Raw genomic sequence first — 21,594 nt, forward strand, 5'->3', positions numbered from 1 at the left:
GTCAGAGATATAGTACACTGCGGACAGAGGGTATGTAGTCAGTCATATAGTACACTGCGGACAGAGGGTATGTAGTCAGTTATATAGTACACTGTGGACAGAGGGTATGTAGTCAGTGATATAGTACACTGCGGACAGAGGGTATGTAGTCAGTTCTATAGTACACTGCGAATAGGGGGCTCTGTAGTCGGAGACATAGTACACTGCGGACAGAGGGTATGTAGTCAGAGATATAGTACACTGCGGACAGAGGGTATGTAGTCAGTTATATAGTACACTGCGGACAGAGGGTATGTAGTCAGTGATATAGTACACTGCGGACAGAGGGTATGTAGTCAGTTATATAGTACACTGCGGATAGGGGGCTCTGTAGTCGGAGACATAGTACACTGCGGACAGAGGGTATGTAGTCAGTGATATAGTACACTGCGGACAGAGGGTATGTAGTCAGTTATATAGTACACTGCGGATAGGGGGCTCTGTAGTCGGAGACATAGTACACTGCGGACAGAGGGTATGTAGTCAGAGATATAGTACACTGCGGACAGAGGGTATGTAGTCAGTGATATAGTACACTGCGGACAGAGGGTATGTAGTCAGTTATATAGTACACTGCGGATAGGGGGCTCTGTAGTCGGAGACATAGTACACTGCGGACAGAGGGTATGTAGTCAGAGATATAGTACACTGCGGACAGAGGGTATGTAGTCAGTGATATAGTACACTGCGGACAGAGGGTATGTAGTCAGTTATATAGTACACTGCGGATAGGGGGCTCTGTAGTCGGAGACATAGTACACTGCGGACAGAGGGTATGTAGTCAGTGATATAGTACACTGCGGACAGAGGGTATGTAGTCAGTTATATAGTACACTGCGGATAGGGGGCTCTGTAGTCGGAGACATAGTACACTGCGGACAGAGGGTATGTAGTCAGAGATATAGTACACTGCGGACAGAGGGTATGTAGTCAGTCATATAGTACACTGCGGACAGAGGGTATGTAGTCAGTTATATAGTACACTGCGGATAGGGGGCTCTGTAGTCGGAGACATAGTGCACTGCGGACAGAGGGTATGTAGTCAGTGATATAGTACACTGCGGACAGAGGGTATGTAGTCAGTTATATAGTACACTGCGGATAGGGGGCTCTGTAGTCGGAGACATAGTACACTGCGGACAGAGGGTATGTAGTCAGAGATATAGTACACTGCGGACAGAGGGTATGTAGTCAGTCATATAGTACACTGCGGACAGAGGGTATGTAGTCAGTTATATAGTACACTGTGGACAGAGGGTATGTAGTCAGTTATATAGTACACTGCGGATAGGGGGCTCTGTAGTCGGAGACATAGTACACTGCGGACAGAGGGTATGTAGTCAGAGATATAGTACACTGCGGACAGAGGGTATGTAGTCAGTCATATAGTACACTGCGGACAGAGGGTATGTAGTCAGTTATATAGTACACTGTGGACAGAGGGTATGTAGTCAGTGATATAGTACACTGCGGACAGAGGGTATGTAGTCAGTTCTATAGTACACTGCGGATAGGGGGCTTTGTAGTCGGAGACATAGTACACTGCGGACAGAGGGTATGTAGTCAGTGATATAGTACACTGCGGACAGAGGGTATGTAGTCAGTTATATAGTACACTGCGGATAGGGGGCTCTGTAGTCGGAGACATAGTACACTGCGGACAGAGGGTATGTAGTCAGAGATATAGTACACTGCGGACAGAGGGTATGTAGTCAGTCATATAGTACACTGCGGACAGAGGGTATGTAGTCAGTTATATAGTACACTGTGGACAGAGGGTATGTAGTCAGTGATATAGTACACTGCGGACAGAGGGTATGTAGTCAGTTCTATAGTACACTGCGGATAGGGGGCTCTGTAGTCGGAGACATAGTACACTGCGGACAGAGGGTATGTAGTCAGAGATATAGTACACTGCGGACAGAGGGTATGTAGTCAGTCATATAGTAGACTGCGGACATAGGGTATGTAGTCAGTTATATAGTACACTGTGGACAGAGGGTATGTAGTCAGTGATATAGTACACTGCGGATAGAGGGCTCTGTAGTCGGAGATATAGTACACTGCGGACAGAGGGTATGTAGTCAGAGATATAGTACACTGCGGACAGAGGGTATGTAGTCAGTTATATAGTACACTGCGGACAGAGGGTATGTAGTCGGTTATATAGTACACTGCGGACAGAGGGTATGTAGTCAGTGATATAGTACACTGCGGACAGAGGGTATGTAGTCAGTGATATAGTACAATGCGGACAGAGGGTATGTAGTCAGTTATAAAGTACACTGCGGACAGAGTATGTAGTCAGTGATATAGTACACTGCGGACAGAGGGTATGTAGTCAGTTATATAGTACACTGCGGATAGGGGGCTCTGTAGTCGGAGACATAGTACACTGCGGACAGAGGGTATGTAGTCAGAGATATAGTACACTGCGGACAGAGGGTATGTAGTCAGTTATAAAGTACACTGCGGACAGAGTATGTAGTCAGTGATATAGTACACTGCGGACAGAGGGTATGTAGTCAGTTATATAGTACACTGCGGATAGGGGGCTCTGTAGTCGGAGACATAGTACACTGCGGACAGAGGGTATGTAGTCAGAGATATAGTACACTGCGGACAGAGGGTATGTAGTCAGTGATATAGTACACTGCGGACAGAGGGTATGTAGTCAGTGATATAGTACACTGCGGACAGAGGGTATGTAGTCAGTTATATAGTACACTGCGGACAGAGGCTATGTAGTCAGTGATATAGTACACTGCGGACAGAGGGTATGTAGTCAGTGATATAGTACACTGCGGACAGAGGGTATGTAGTCAGTTATATAGTACACTGCGGATAGGGGGCTCTGTAGTCAGAGACATAGTACACTGCGGACAGAGGGTATGTAGTCAGAGATATAGTACACTGCGGACAGAGGGTATGTAGTCAGTTATATAGTACACTGCGGACAGAGGGTATGTAGTCAGTGATATAGTACACTGCGGACAGAGGGTATGTAGTCAGTGATATAGTACACTGCGGACAGAGGGTATGTAGTCAGTTATATAGTACACTGCGGATAGGGGGCTCTGTAGTCGGAGACATAGTACACTGCGGACAGAGGGTATGTAGTCAGTGATATAGTACACTGCGGACAGAGGGTATGTAGTCAGTTATATAGTACACTGCGGATAGGGGGCTCTGTAGTCGGAGACATAGTACACTGCGGACAGAGGGTATGTAGTCAGAGATATAGTACACTGCGGACAGAGGGTATGTAGTCAGTCATATAGTAGACTGCGGACATAGGGTATGTAGTCAGTTATATAGTACACTGTGGACAGAGGGTATGTAGTCAGTGATATAGTACACTGCGGACAGAGGGTATGTAGTCAGTTCTATAGTACACTGCGAATAGGGGGCTCTGTAGTCGGAGACATAGTACACTGCGGACAGAGGGTATGTAGTCAGAGATATAGTACACTGCGGACAGAGGGTATGTAGTCAGTTATATAGTACACTGCGGACAGAGGGTATGTAGTCAGTGATATAGTACACTGCGGACAGAGGGTATGTAGTCAGTTATATAGTACACTGCGGATAGGGGGCTCTGTAGTCGGAGACATAGTACACTGCGGACAGAGGGTATGTAGTCAGTGATATAGTACACTGCGGATAGGGGGCTCTGTAGTCGGAGACATAGTACACTGCGGACAGAGGGTATGTAGTCAGAGATATAGTACACTGCGGACAGAGGGTATGTAGTCAGTCATATAGTACACTGCGGACAGAGGGTATGTAGTCAGTGATATAGTACACTGCGGACAGAGGGTATGTAGTCAGTTATATAGTACACTGCGGATAGGGGGCTCTGTAGTCGGAGACATAGTACACTGCGGACAGAGGGTATGTAGTCAGTGATATAGTACACTGCGGACAGAGGGTATGTAGTCAGTTATATAGTACACTGCGGATAGGGGGCTCTGTAGTCGGAGACATAGTACACTGCGGACAGAGGGTATGTAGTCAGAGATATAGTACACTGCGGACAGAGGGTATGTAGTCAGTCATATAGTACACTGCGGACAGAGGGTATGTAGTCAGTTATATAGTACACTGTGGACAGAGGGTATGTAGTCAGTTATATAGTACACTGCGGATAGGGGGCTCTGTAGTCGGAGACATAGTACACTGCGGACAGAGGGTATGTAGTCAGAGATATAGTACACTGCGGACAGAGGGTATGTAGTCCGTCATATAGTACACTGCGGACAGAGGGTATGTAGTCAGTTATATAGTACACTGTGGACAGAGGGTATGTAGTCAGTTATATAGTACACTGCGGATAGGGGGCTCTGTAGTCGGAGACATAGTACACTGCGGACAGAGGGTATGTAGTCAGAGATATAGTACACTGCGGACAGAGGGTATGTAGTCAGTCATATAGTACACTGCGGACAGAGGGTATGTAGTCAGTTATATAGTACACTGCGGACAGAGGGTATGTAGTCAGTGATATAGTACACTGCGGATAGGGGGCTTTGTAGTCGGAGACATAGTACACTGCGGACAGAGGGTATGTAGTCAGTGATATAGTACACTGCGGACAGAGGGTATGTAGTCAGTTATATAGTACACTGCGGATAGGGGGCTCTGTAGTCGGAGACATAGTACACTGCGGACAGAGGGTATGTAGTCAGAGATATAGTACACTGCGGACAGAGGGTATGTAGTCAGTCATATAGTACACTGCGGACAGAGGGTATGTAGTCAGTTATATAGTACACTGTGGACAGAGGGTATGTAGTCAGTGATATAGTACACTGCGGACAGAGGGTATGTAGTCAGTTCTATAGTACACTGCGGATAGGGGGCTCTGTAGTCGGAGACATAGTACACTGCGGACAGAGGGTATGTAGTCAGAGATATAGTACACTGCGGATAGAGGGCTCTGTAGTCGGAGATATAGTACACTGCGGACAGAGGGTATGTAGTCAGAGATATAGTACACTGCGGACAGAGGGTATGTAGTCGGTTATATAGTACACTGCGGACAGAGGGTACGTAGTCAGTGATATAGTACACTGCGGACAGAGGGTATGTAGTCAGATATATAGTACACTGCGGACAGAGGGTATGTAGTCAGAGATATAGTACACTGCGGACAGAGGGCGCTGTAGTCATTGACAAACTAAATGTAGCAACACAACATGATATAGTCCGCAGAGTGTACATTACACAATGGGATATATATGGGGTAGTCTCTGGTGGTGGGGGGCTCTGCTAAGTAAAACCTACGCAATGGGCGTCACTATATTGCCTACATTGATATCACACCGTCATCGGCGTCTGCACTTACAGAATGATGCCACAGCCGCTGGGTCCAATGCAACAAGACCACGAAATGCATGCGACACACTGGCCAGGTCAGTCCTAGTAACAAGGAGGAGGAGAATGAAATAATCCGCTGTACAGTCAGGAACAGCTGCAGGTACGAGGAGTGTTCCCGGTTACCTGTCATACGCAGACACTGCGCTGAGAGCCAGCAGGAGATACAACAAGCACTGGGAGGGGTACGCCAACTCTTTGTAAATGTCCAGCAGGTTAGGCAGAGTAGTGAGCTGGGTACCAGCCAGCAGATAAATGACCACAATATTCCACACGGTGTATCCAGCCAGGAAACCGCTGCAGAACAGGCCAATCATCCTACAGGGAGAGGAGCACGTGAGGTCACGCATCATGCAACATGCATCATCTAACACGCTGCTGCGGTGACTGTACCTAAAGGCACGATGAACACTGAGCGACACTTCCATACTGCTCCATGCTGGCTTCACATCCATGAAATCTTCCACATGTTCCGCTGTTCTGATGACACTGCGATCGGCAGCTTGAAATTTTCCTAGAATGGAAAACAGAGATAATAATAAGATTTTAAACCTACCGGTAAATCTTTTTCTCCTAGTCCGTAGAGGATGCTGGAGACTGCGTAAGGACCATGGGGTATAGACGGGCTCCGCAGGAGACATGGGCACTATAAAGAACTTTAGAATGGGTGTGCACTGGCTCCTCCCTCTATGCCCCTCCTCCAGACCTCAGTTAGAGAAACTGTGCCCAGAGGAGACGGACAGTACGAGGAAAGGATTTTGTTAATCTAAGGGCAAGATTCATACCAGCCCACACCATCCACACCGTATAACTTGTGATATACTAACCAGTAACAGTATGAGCAAACAGCATCAGCCAGAGACTGATCTCAACTGTAACATAACCCTTATGTAAGCAGCAACTATATACAAGCCTTGCAGAATTTAGTCCGCACTGGGACGGGCGCCCAGCATCCTCTACGGACTAGGAGAAAAAGATTTACCCGTAGGTTTAAAATCTTATTTTCTCTTACGTCCTAGAGGATGCTGGGGACTCCGTAAGGACCATGGGGTTTATACCAAAGCTCCAGACCGGGCGGGAGAGTGCGGGCGACTCTACAGCATTGACTGAGCAAACGCAAGGTCCTCCTCAGCCAGGGTATCAAACTTATAGAACTTTGCAAAAGTGTTTGAACCTGACCAAGTAGCTGCTCTGCAAAGCTGTAAAGCCGAGACCCCTCGGGCAGCCGCCCAAGAAGAGGCCACCTTCCTAGTGGAATGGGCCTTTACCGAATTTGTTAACAGCAATCCTGCCGTAGAATGAAAGAATAAGGTAAAAAATACCCAAAGGTATTCGGGCGCTGTGAGGCGAGATGCTTGGCTAAGCAGCAGCCAATATTTCGGGGAAGTCACTCCCTAGAGGAAAACTACAAAGAAGGAAGAAGGCTATCCTGAACCAACACCTTGGGTAAACTCCATCCTTTGCATATAATTGGTAAAATCCATTCTTTGCATATATTCGGCATATTATCTTGCACAGAATACTGTTGTTTTTTTTAATGAGTTATTGCTTTTTAATAAATTGTTTTAAAATTTACACATTCAGTGAATGACATTGTTCTTTCCTCTGACAGCGCAGCCTTCTTTCTGCCGTAGAATGAGCCTGCTGAATCGTGTTACAGATCCAGCGAGCAATAGTCTGCTTAGAAGCAGGAGCGCCAACCTTGTTGGCTGCAAACAGGACAAACAGAGCCTCTGTTTTCCTAACTCGAGCCGTCCTGGCTACATAGATTTTTAAGGCCCTGACTACATCCAGGGACTTGGAATCCTCCAAGTCACTCGTAGCCACAGGCACCACAACAGGTTGGTTCATATGAAATGAAGAAACCACCTTAGGCAAAAATTGAGGACGAGTCCTCAACTCCGCTCTATCCACTTGGAAGGTCAAATAGGGGCTCTTGTGAGACAAGGCCGCCAATTCGGACACCCGCCTTGCAGATGCCAAGGCCAACAACATGACCACCTTCCAAGTGAGAAATTTAAATTCAACCGTTTGAAGAGGTTAAAACCAGTGAGACTTCAGGAACCGTAACACCACGTTAAGGTCCCAAGGTGCCACTGGGGGCACAAAAGGAGGCTGGATGTGCAGCACTCCCTTTACAAAAGTCTGGACTTCTGGGAGAGAAGCCAATTCCTTCTGAAAGAAAATAGACAGGGCCGAAATCTGTACCTTAATGGAGCCTAATTTTAGGCCCATATCCACTCCTGTCTGTAGAAAGTGGAGAAAACGGCCCAGATGGAAATCTTCCGTAGGAGCATTCTTGGCTTCACACCAAGAAACATACTTCCACCAGATACGGTGATAATGTTTTGCCGTCACCTCCTTCCTAGCCTTTATCAGAGTAGGGATGACTTCCTCCGGAATACCTTTACAAGCTAGGATTCGGCGTTCAACCGCCATGCCGTCAAACGTAACCGCGGTAAGTCTTGGAACACGCAGGGCCCCTGTTGTAACAGATCCTCCCTGAGAGGAAGAGGCCATGGATCTTCTGTGAGTATCTCCTGAAGATCTGAATACCAGGCCCTTCGAGGCCAATCTGGAACAATGAGTATTGTTTTCACCCTTTATTGTCTTATGATTCTCAATATTTTTGAGATGAGAGGAAGAGGGGGGAACACATAGACCGACTGAAACACCCAAGGTGTCACCAGGGCGTCCACCGCTACTGCCTGAGGGTCCCTTGACCTGGCACAATACCTCCGAAGCTTCTTGTTGAGGCGTGACGCCATTATGTCTATGTGAGGAATTCCCCAAAGACTTGTTATCTCTGTAAAAACTTCTTGATGAAGTCCCCACTCTCCTGGATGGAGATCGTGTCTGCTGAGAAAGTCTGCTTCCCAGTTGTCCACTCCTGGAATGAAGACCGCTGACAGAGCGCTTACGTGATTTTCCGCTGAGCGAAGAATCCTGGTGGCTTCCGCCATTGACACTCTGCTCCTTGTTCCGCCTTGGCGGTTTACATGAGCCACGGCTGTGACATTGTCTGATTGAATCAGAACCGGTAGGTCGCGAAGAAGATCCTCCGCTTGTCATAGGCCGTTGTATATGGCCCTCAATTCCAGTACGTTGATGTGTAGACAAGCCTCCTGGCTTGACCATAGCCCCTGAAAATTTCTTCCTTGTGTGACTGCCCCCCATCCTCGGAGGCTCGCGTCCGTGGTCACCAGAACCCAGTCCGGAATGCCGAACCTGCGACCCTCTAGAAGGTGAGCACTTTGCAGCCACCACAGGAGAGACACCCTGGCCCGGGGGGACAGGCTTATCTTCTGATGTATTAGTAGATGGGACCCGGACCACTTGTCCAGGAGGTCCCACTGAAACATCCTTGCATGAAACCTGCCGAAGGGGATGGCCTCGTAGGCTGCCACCATTTTCCCCAGAACTCCAGTGCATTGATGAACAGACACTCTTTTTGGTTTTAGCAAGTCTCTGACCATGTTCTGGAGGTCCTGGGCTTTTTCCATCAGGAGAAAAACCCTCTTTTGTTCAGTGTTCAGAATCATGCCTAGGAATAATAGTCGAGTCATTGGAATCAATTGTGACTTTGGCAGATTGAGAATCCAACCGTGTTGTTGTAGCACTCTCAGGGAGAGCGACACGCTCTTCTGCAACTGATCCCTCGATCTTGCTTTTATCAGGAGATCGTCCAACTACGGGATAATTGTGACTCCCTGCCTGCGCAAGAGCACCATCATCTCCGCCATCACCTTGGTGAAAATACTCGGGGCCGTGGAAAGCCCAAACGGCAACGTCTGAAACTGGTAATGACAATCCTGTACAGCGAATCTCAGGTACGCCTGATGAGGAGGATATATGGGGACATGAAGGTATGCATCCTTTATGTCGAGTGACACCATAAAACCCCCCCCTTCCAGACTGGAGATCACAGCCCGGAGCGATTCCATCTTGAATTTGAACTTTCTCAAGTACAGGTTTAGGGATTTTAGATTTAAAATGGGTCTGACCGAACCATCCGGCTTCGGGGCCACGAACAGGGTTGAATAGTACCCTTTCCCCTGTTGGACTAGGGGAACCTTGACAATCACTTGCTGTTGATACAGCTTTTGAATTGCAGCAAACACTCCTTCCCTCTCTGGGGGAGAAGCAGGCAAGGCCGACTTGAAAAATCGGCGAGGGGGCACCTCTTCGATTTCCAGTTTGTAGCCTTGGGATACAATATCCATCGCCCAAGGATCCACGTCTGACAGAACCCAGACCTGGCTGAAGAGTCGAAGACGTGCCCCCACCGGTGCGGACTCCCTCAGTGGAGCCCCAGCGTCATGCAGTGGATTTAGTAGAAGCCGGGGAGGACTTCTGCTCCTGGGAACTAGCCGTAGCAGGCATTCTTTTCCCTCTACCCTTACCTCTGGCGAGGAAAGATGAGCCCCGACCTCTTCTGGACTTATGCGACCGAAAGGACTGCATCTGATACTGTGGAGTTTTCTTTTTGCTGTGGGGGAAAAAAGGAAAAAAGGTAGATTTACCCGCAGAAAATCGCCATGGCGTTGGCTCTCGAACCCAGCAGCCCAACGTCCCTTTCAGCATCCCTCATATATAAGACTGCGTCTTTAATGTGGCCTAAGGTTAATAAAATGGTATCCCTATCTAGGGTATCAAGGTCAGCTGACAAGGTATTCGCCCAAGCTGCAACTGCACTACATACCCATGCTATTGCCAGTCTGAGCAAAGCACCTGTATGCGCATATATAGACTTTAAAGTAGTTTCCTGCCTTGAGGGCTGCAGTGTCCGGAGACTGTAGCACCACTTTCTTAGACAGGCGTGTTAAAGCCTTGTCCACCCTGGGTGAGGATTCCCAACGTACCCTGTCCCGTGCAGGGAAAGGATACGCCATAAGAATTCTTTTGGGGATCTGCAGTTTTTTTATCTGGAGTTTCCCAAGCCTTTTCAAATAACTCGTTAAGTTCATGGGATGGGGGAAAGGTTACCTCAGGTTTCTTTTCCTTATACATGGCGACCCTCGTGTCAGGGACGAGGGGTCATCTGTGATATGCAAAACCTTTTTTATTGCAATAATCATATAATGAATACTTTTCGCCACCCTCAGGTGCAACCTCGCTTCATTGTAGTCGACACTGGAGTCAGAGTCCGTGTCGGTATCAGTGTCTGCTATCTGGGATAGGGGACGTTTTTGAGACCCAGAAGGGCCCGGTGACCCAGCCGAAGCCGTGAATTGACTCCCTGCTCTTTCCCTGGACTCTGCTTTGTCCAATCTCTTATGTAATAAGGTCACATTTGCATTTAAAACATTCCACATGTCCATCCAATCATGAGTCGGCGTTGCCGACGGCGACACCACAATCATCTGCTCCACCTCCTCCTTAGCTGAGCCTTCCGCATCAGACATGCCGACACACTCGTACCGACACCCCCCCCCCCACACACACAGGGGTATAGATATAAGGAGACAGTTCCTCAATAAGGCCCTTTGGAGAGACAGAGAGAGAGAGTATGCCAGCACACACCCAGCGCCAACTGACACTGGAAAATAATGTCCCAGATAATAGCGCTTCTATCTTAAATTACTGTGTAATACACTCACTGCGCCTTACAACTCCCCCTCCCCCCCCCCCCCCTTTTCAGCCCTGTGTCACCGGGGAGCCAGCTTCTCAGCAGATCTCTGTGGAGAAAATGGCGCTGGTTAGTGCCGAGAGACCAAGCTCCGCCCCCTCCAGCGGCAGGCTTCGGTCCCACTCAAAATAACTCAAACTGGCGGGGGATTGAAAGAAAAACTGCCTCCGCAGTATCTATGCCAGATATAGAGGCTTTATTGCTGCAGAGCGTGCCCCACCTGCGCCCTGCACCCATCTGTGCCCGCTAGTGTGTGTGTGTGTGTGCGCGCGTACCTCAGTGAAGATCTGAAGTCTTCTGCCGCCTTGAAGTCTTCTGTCTTCCTATACTCACCCGGCTTCTATCTTCCGGCTCTGTGAGGACGGCGGCGTGGCTCCGGGACGAACAGCGAGGATGAGACCTATGTTCCGACCCTCTGGAGCTAATGGTGTCCAGTAGCCTAAGAAGCAGAGCCTATCATTTAAGTAGGTCTGCTTCTCTCCCCTCAGTCCCACGATGCAGGGAGCCTGTTGCCAGCAGTGCTCCCTGAAAATAAAAAACCTAACAAAATTCTTTATCAGAGAAACTCAGGAGAGCTCCCCTGTAATGCACCCACTCTCCTCTGGGCACAGGATCTAACTGAGGTCTGGAGGAGGGGCATAGAGGGAGGAGCCAGTGCACACCCATTCTAAAGTTCTTTATAGTGCCCATATCTCCTGCGGAGCCCGTCTATACCCCATGGTCCTTACGGAGTCCCCAGCATCCTCTAGGACGTAAGAGAAAATTCAGAAACAGTCTGTGCTATATGTGCAGCCAACAGAACATTACACATACCTATGTACAGAACACGCTGAGGACGCACTTACCTGCACTACACAGAATATTACACATACATATGTACAGAACACGATGAGGATGCACTTACCTACACTACACATACCTATGTACAGAGCACACTGAGGAAGCACTTACCTACACTACACATACATATGTACAGAACACGCTGAGGACGCACTTACCTACACTACACATACATATGTACAGAACACGCTGAGGACGCACTTACCTACACTACACATACATATGTACAGAACACGCTGAGGACGCACTTACCTACACTACACATACATATGTACAGAACACGCTGAGGACGCACTTACCTACACTACACATACATATGTACAGAACACGCTGAGGACGCACTTACCTACACTACACATACATATGTACAGAACACGCTGAGGACGCACTTAGCTGCACTACACAGCACATACAAATGTACAGAAGACGCTGAGGACGCATTCTCCTGCACTACACAGAACATAACACACACTAAGGACGCACTCACCTGCACTACATAGAACATTACACACACTGAGACGCACTCACCTGCACTACATAGACCATAACACACACTGAGGACACGCTCACCTGCACTACATAGACCATAACACACACTGAGGATGCGCTCTCCTGCACTACATAGAACATTACACACACACACAGACGCACTCACCTGCACTACATAGACCATTACACACACTAAGGACGCACTCACCTGCACTACATAGACCATAACACACACCGAGGACGCGCTCTCCTGCACTACATAGACCATAACACACACCGAGGACGCGCTCTCCTGCACTACATAGAACATTACACATACTGAGGACGCAATCACCTGCACTACATAGACCAGAACACACACGGAGGACGCGCTCTCCTGCACTACATAGACCATAACACACACTGAGGACACGCTCACCTGCACTACATAGACCATAACACACACTGAGGATGCGCTCTCCTGCACTACATAGACCAGAACACACACGGAGGACGCGCTCTCCTGCACTACATAGACCATAACACACACTGAGACGCACTCACCTGCACTACATAGACCATTACACACACTGAGGACGCGCTCTCCTGCACTACATAGACCATAACACACACTGAGGACGCACTCACCTGCACTACATAGAATACTACACACACTGAGGACGCGCTCTCCTGCACTACATAGAACATTACACACACTGGGGAGTCACTCTACTGCACTACACAGAACATTACACACACTGAGGACGTGCTCTACTGCACTACATAGAACATTACACACACACACACACAGACGCACTCGCCTGCACTACATAGACCATTACACACACTAAGGACGCACTCACCTGCACTACATAGACCATTACACACACTAAGGACGCACTCACCTGCACTACATAGACCATAACACACACCGAGGACGCGCTCTCCTGCACTACATAGAACATTACACATACTGAGGACGCAATCACCTGCACTACATAGACCAGAACACACACGGAGGACGCGCTCTCCTGCACTACATAGACCATAACACACACTGAGACGCACTCACCTGCACGACATAGACCATTACACACACTGAGGACGCGCTCTCCTGCACTACATAGACCATAACACACACTGAGGACGCACTCACCTGCACTACATAGAACACCACACACACTGAGGACGCGCTCTTCTGCACTACACACACACACTGAGGAGTCACTCTACTGCACTACACAGAACATTACACACACTGAGGACGTGCTCTACTGCACTACATAGAACATTACACACACACAAAGACGCACTCACCTGCACTACATAGACCATTACACACACTAAGGACGCACTCACCTGCACTACATAGAACATTACACATACTGAGGACGCAATCACCTGGACTACATAGACCAGAACACACACTGAGGACGCGCTCTCCTGCACTACATAGACCATAACACACACTGAGACGCACTCACATGCACTACATAGACCATTACACACACTGAGGACGCTCTCTCCTGCACTACATAGACCATAACACACACTGAGGACGCACTCACCTGCACTACATAGACCATAACACACACTGAGGACGCGCTCAACTGCACTACATAGACCATTACACACACTGAGGGTGCGCTCTTCTGCACTACATAGAATACTACACACACTGAGACACACTCACCTGCACTACATAGACCATTACACACACTGAGACACACTCACCTGCACTACATAGACCATTACACACACTGAGACGCACTCACCTGCACTACATAGAACACTACACACACTGAGGACGCGCTCTCCTGCACTACACAGAACACTACACACACACTGAGGAGTCACTCTACTGCACTACACAGAACATTACACACACTGAGGATGCACTAACCTGCACTCCATAGAACATTACACACACTGAGACACACTCATCTGCACTACACAGACCATAACACACACTGAGGACGCGCTCATATGCACTACACAGACCATTACACATACATATGTACAGAACATGCTGAGGACGCACTTACCTGCACTACATATACATATGTACAGAACACGCTAAGGACGCACTTCCCTGCACTACACAGCACATACATATGTACAGAACACGCTGAGGACGCATTCTCCTGCATTACACAGAACATTACACACACTGAGGACACGCTCACCTGCAGTACATAGACCATTACACACACTGAGACGCACTCACCTGCACTACATAGACCATTACACACACTGAGACGCACTCATCTGCACTACATAGACCATAACACGCACTGAGACACACTCATCTGCACTACATAGACCATTACACACACACACACTGAGGACACACTCACCTGCACTACATAGAACATTACACACACTGAGACACACTCATCTGCACTACATAGACCATTACACACACTGAGACGCACTCACCTGCACTACATAGACCATAACACGCACTGAGACACACTCACCTGCACTACATAGAACATTACACACACTGAGACACACTCATCTGCACTACACAGACCATTACACATACATATGTACAGAACATGCTGAGGACACACTTACCTGCACTACACAGCACATACATATGTACAGAACACGCTGAGGACGCATTCTCCTGCACTACACAGAACATTACACACCCTGAGGACACGCTCACCTGCACTACATAGACCATTACACACACGGAGGACACACTCACATGCACTACATAGAACATTATACACACTGAGGACGCGCTCTCCTGCACTACATAGACCATTACACACACTGAGGACGCAATCACCTGCACTACATAGAACATTATACACACTGAGGACGCGCTCTCCTGCACTACATAGACCATTACACACACCGAGGACGCGCACTCCTGCACTACATAGACCATTACACACACTGAGGACGCACTCACCTGCACTACATAGACCATAACACACACTGAGGACGCACTACATAGACCATTACACACACTGAGGACGCGCTCTCCTGCACTACATAGAACATTACACACACTGAGACACACTCACCTGCACTACATAGACCATTACACACACTGAGACGCACTCACCTGCACTACATAGACCATTACACACACTGAGACGCACTCACATGCACTACATAGAACATTACACACACTGAGACGCACTCGCCTGCACTACATAGATTACACACACTGAAACGCACTCACCTGCACTACATAGACCATTACACACACTGAGACGCACTCACCTGCACTACACAGAACATTACACACACTGAGGACGCGCTCTCCTGCACTACATAGACCATTACACACACACTGAGGACGCACTCACCTGCACTACATAGACCATAACACACACTGAGGACGCACTACATAGACCATTACACACACTGAGGACGCGCTCTCCTGCACTACATAGAACATTACACACACTGAGACACACTCACCTGCACTACATAGACCATTACACACACTGAGACGCACTCACCTGCACTACATAGACCATTACACACACTGAGACGCACTCACATGCACTACATAGAACATTACACACACTGAGACGCACTCGCCTGCACTACATAGAACATTACACACACTGAGACGCACTCACCTGCACTACACAGAACATTACACACACTGAGGACGCGCTCTCCTGCACTACATAGACCATTACACACACTGAGGACGCACTCACCTGCACTACATAGACCATAACACACACTGAGGATGCACTACATAGACCATTACACACACTGAGACGCACTCACCTGCACTACATAGAACATTACACACACTGAGACACACTCACCTGCACTACACAGAACATTACACACACTGAGACGCACTCACCTGCACTACACAGAACATTACACACACTGAGACGCACTCACCTGCACTACACAGACCATTACACACACTGAGACGCACTCACCTGCACTACACAGACCATTACACACACTGAGACGCACTCACCTGCACTACACAGACCATTACACACACTGAGGACACGCTCACCTGCACTACACAGACCATTACACACACTGAGGACACGCTCACCTGCACTACATAGAACATTACACACACTGAGACGCACTCACCTGCACTACACAGAACATTACACACACTGAGACGCACTCACCTGCACTACACAGAACATTACACACACTGAGGACGCACTCACCTGCACTACATAGACCATAACACACACTGAGGATGCGCTCAACTGCACTACATAGACCATTACACACACTGAGGATGCGCTCTCCTGCACTACATAGAACATTACACACACTGAGACACACTCACCTGCACTACACAGACCATTACAGACACTGAGACGCACTCACCTGCACTACACAGACCATTACACACACTGAGGACACGCTCACCTGCACTACATAGAACATTACACACACTGAGACGCACTCACCTGCACTACATAGAACATTACACACACTGAGACGCACTCACCTGCACTACACAGACCATTACACACACTGAGGACACGCTCACCTGCACTACATAGAACATTACACACCCTGAGGACACGCTCACCTGCACTACATAGACCATTACACACACGGAGGACACACTCACATGCACTACATAGAACATTACACACACTGAGGATGCGCTCTCCTGCACTACATAGACCATTACACACACTGAGGACGCAATCACCTGCACTACATAGACCATAACACGCACTGAGACGCACTCACCTGCACTACATAGAACATTACACACACTGAGACACACTCATCTGCACTACACAGACCATTACACATACATATGTACAGAACATGCTGAGGACACACTTACCTGCACTACACATACATATGTACAGAACACGCTGAGGACGCATTCTCCTGCACTACACAGAACATTACACACCCTGAGGACACGCTCACCTGCACTACATAGACCATTACACACACGGAGGACACACTCGCATGCACTACATAGAACATTACACACACTGAGGATGCGCTCTCCTGCACTACATAGACCATTATATACACTGAGGACGCGCTCTCCTGCACTACATAGACCATTACACACACCGAGGACGCGCTCTCCTGCACTACATAGACCATTACACACACTGAGGACGCAATCACCTGCACTACATAGAACATTATATACACTGAGGACGCGCTCTCCTGCACTACATAGACCATTACACACACCGAGGACGCGCTCTCCTGCACTACATAGACCATTACACACACTGAGGACGCACTCACCTGCACTACATAGACCATAACACACACTGAGGACGCACTACATAGACCATTACACACACTGAGGACGCGCTCTCCTGCACTACATAGAACATTACACACACTGAGACACACTCACCTGCACTACATAGACCATTACACACACTGAGACGCACTCACCTGCACTACATAGACCATTACACACACTGAGACGCACTCACATGCACTACATAGAACATTACACACACTGAGACGCACTCGCCTGCACTACATAGAACATTACACACACTGAGACGCACTCACCTGCACTACATAGACCATTACACACACTGAGACGCACTCACCTGCACTACACAGAACATTACACACACTGAGGACGCGCTCTCCTGCACTACATAGACCATTACACACACTGAGGACGCACTCACCTGCACTACATAGACCATAACACACACGGAGGACACGCTCACCTGCACTACATAGAACATTACACACACTGAGACGCACTCACCTGCACTACACAGAACATTACACACACTGAGACGCACTCACCTGCACTACACAGAACATTACACACACGGAGGATGCACTCACCTGCACTACATAGACCATAACACACACTGAGGATGCGCTCAACTGAACTACATAGACCATTACACACACTGAGGATGCGCTCTCCTGCACTACATAGACCATTACACACACTGAGACGCACTCACCTGCACTACATAGAACATTACACACACTGAGACGCACTCACCTGCACTACACAGAACATTACACACACTGAGACGCACTCACATGCACTACACAGACCATTACACACACTGAGACGCACTCACCTGCACTACACAGACCATTACGCACACTGAGACGCACTCACCTGCACTACACAGAACATTACACACACTGAGACGCACTCACCTGCACTACACAGACCATTACACACACTGAGACGCACTCACCTGCACTACACAGACCATTACAGACACTGAGACGCACTCACCTGCACTACACAGACCATTACACACACTGAGGACACGCTCACCTGCACTACACAGACCATTACACACACTGAGGACACGCTCACCTGCACTACATAGAACATTACACACACTGAGACGCACTCACCTGCACTACACAGAACATTACACACACTGAGACGCACTCACCTGCACTACACAGAACATTACACACACTGAGACGCACTCACCTGCACTACACAGAACATTACACACACTGAGACGCACTCACCTGCACTACATAGACCATAACACACACTGAGGATGCGCTCAACTGAACTACACAGAACATTACACACACTGAGACGCACTCACCTGCACTACACAGAACATTACACACACTGAGACGCACTCACCTGCACTACATAGAACATTACACACACTGAGGATGCGCTCTCCTGCACTACATAGACCATTACACACACTGAGACGCACTCACCTGCACTACACAGACCATTACAGACACTGAGACGCACTCACCTGCACTACACAGAACATTACAGACACTGAGACGCACTCACCTGCACTACATAGACCATTACACACACTGAGACGCACTCACCTGCACTACATAGAACATTACACACACTGAGACGCACTCACCTGCACTACATAGACCATTACACACACTGAGGACACGCTCACCTGCACTACATAGAACATTACACACACTGAGACGCACTCACCTGCACTACATAGAACATTACACACACTGAGACGCACTCACCTGCACTACACAGACCATTACACACACTGAGACGCACTCACCTGCACTACACAGACCATTACACACACTGAGGACACGCTCACCTGCACTACACAGACCATTACACACACTGAGGACACGCTCACCTGCACTACATAGAACATTACACACACTGAGACGCACTCACCTGCACTACACAGAACATTACACACACTGAGGACGCACTCACCTGCACTACATAGACCATAACACACACTGAGGATGCGCTCAACTGCACTACATAGACCATTACACACACTGAGGATGCGCTCTCCTGCACTACATAGAACATTACACACACTGAGACACACTCACCTGCACTACATAGACCATTACACACACTGAGACACACTCACCTGCACTACACAGACCATTACAGACACTGAGACGCACTCACCTGCACTACACAAACCATTACACACACTGAGGACACGCTCACCTGCACTACATAGAACATTACACACACTGAGACGCACTCACCTGCACTACATAGAACATTACACACACTGAGACGCACTCACCTGCACTACACAGACCATTACACACACTGAGACGCACTCACCTGCACTACACAGACCATTACACACACTGAGGACACGCTCACCTGCACTACATAGAACATTACACACCCTGAGGACACGCTCACCTGCACTACATAGACCATTACACACACGGAGGACACACTCACATGCACTACATAGAACATTACACACACTGAGGATGCGCTCTCCTGCACTACATAGACCATTACACACACTGAGGATGCGCTCTCCTGCACTACATAGACCATTACACACACTGAGGACACACTCACCTGCACTACATAGAACATTACACACACTGAGACACACTCATCTGCACTACACAGACCATTACACATACATATGTACAGAACATGCTGAGGACACACTTACCTGCACTACACATACATATGTACAGAACACGCTGAGGACGCATTCTCCTGCACTACACAGAACATTACACACCCTGAGGACACGCTCACCTGCACTACATAGACCATTACACACACGGAGGACACACTCACATGCACTACATAGAACATTACACACACTGAGGATGCGCTCTCCTGCACTACATAGACCATTACACACACTGAGGACGCAATCACCTGCACTACATAGAACATTATATACACTGAGGACGCGCTCTCCTGCACTACATAGACCATTACACACACCGAGGACGCGCTCTCCTGCACTACATAGACCATTACACACACTGAGGACGCACTCACCTGCACTACATAGACCATAACACACACTGAGGACGCACTACATAGACCATTACACACACTGAGGACGCGCTCTCCTGCACTACATAGAACATTACACACACTGAGACACACTCACCTGCACTACATAGACCATTACACACACTGAGACGCACTCACCTGCACTACATAGACCATTACACACACTGAGACGCACTCACATGCACTACATAGAACATTACACACACTGAGACGCACTCGCCTGCACTACATAGAACATTACACACACTGAGACGCACTCACCTGCACTACATAGACCATTACACACACTGAGACGCACTCACCTGCACTACACAGAACATTACACACACTGAGGACGCGCTCTCCTGCACTACATAGACCATTACACACACTGAGGACGCACTCACCTGCACTACATAGACCATAACACACACTGAGGACACGCTCACCTGCACTACATAGAACATTACACACACTGAGACGCACTCACCTGCACTACACAGAACATTACACACACTGAGACGCACTCACCTGCACTACACAGAACATTACACACACGGAGGATGCACTCACCTGCACTACATAGACCGTAACACACACTGAGGATGCGCTCTCCTGCACTACATAGACCATTACACACACTGAGGACGCAATCACCTGCACTACATAGAACATTATATACACTGAGGACGCGCTCTCCTGCACTACATAGACCATTACACACACCGAGGACGCGCTCTCCTGCACTACATAGACCATTACACACACTGAGGACGCACTCACCTGCACTACATAGACCATAACACACACTGAGGACGCACTACATAGACCATTACACACACTGAGGACGCGCTCTCCTGCACTACATAGAACATTACACACACTGAGACACACTCACCTGCACTACATAGACCATTACACACACTGAGACGCACTCACCTGCACTACATAGACCATTACACACACTGAGACACACTCACCTGCACTACACAGACCATTACAC

General features: G+C 48.4%; 1 protein-coding gene across 1 annotated transcript in view; it reads right to left on the reverse strand.

Annotated features, from left to right (window-relative positions):
- TMEM237 (transmembrane protein 237) overlaps positions 1-21,594 on the reverse strand; it is a 103,032-nt gene that overhangs the window by 40,226 nt on the left and 41,212 nt on the right. The window contains exons 6-8 of the mRNA XM_063932604.1: positions 5,809-5,929; positions 5,542-5,733; positions 5,387-5,460 (exon numbers count right to left, since the gene is read on the reverse strand). Coding sequence (XP_063788674.1) covers positions 5,387-5,460; positions 5,542-5,733; positions 5,809-5,929 — 387 coding nt within the window. The remainder of the gene's footprint in view (positions 1-5,386; positions 5,461-5,541; positions 5,734-5,808; positions 5,930-21,594) is intronic.

Source organism: Pseudophryne corroboree, chromosome 7 (genome assembly GCF_028390025.1).
Source record: "Pseudophryne corroboree isolate aPseCor3 chromosome 7, aPseCor3.hap2, whole genome shotgun sequence".
Taxonomy (NCBI): domain Eukaryota; kingdom Metazoa; phylum Chordata; class Amphibia; order Anura; family Myobatrachidae; genus Pseudophryne; species Pseudophryne corroboree.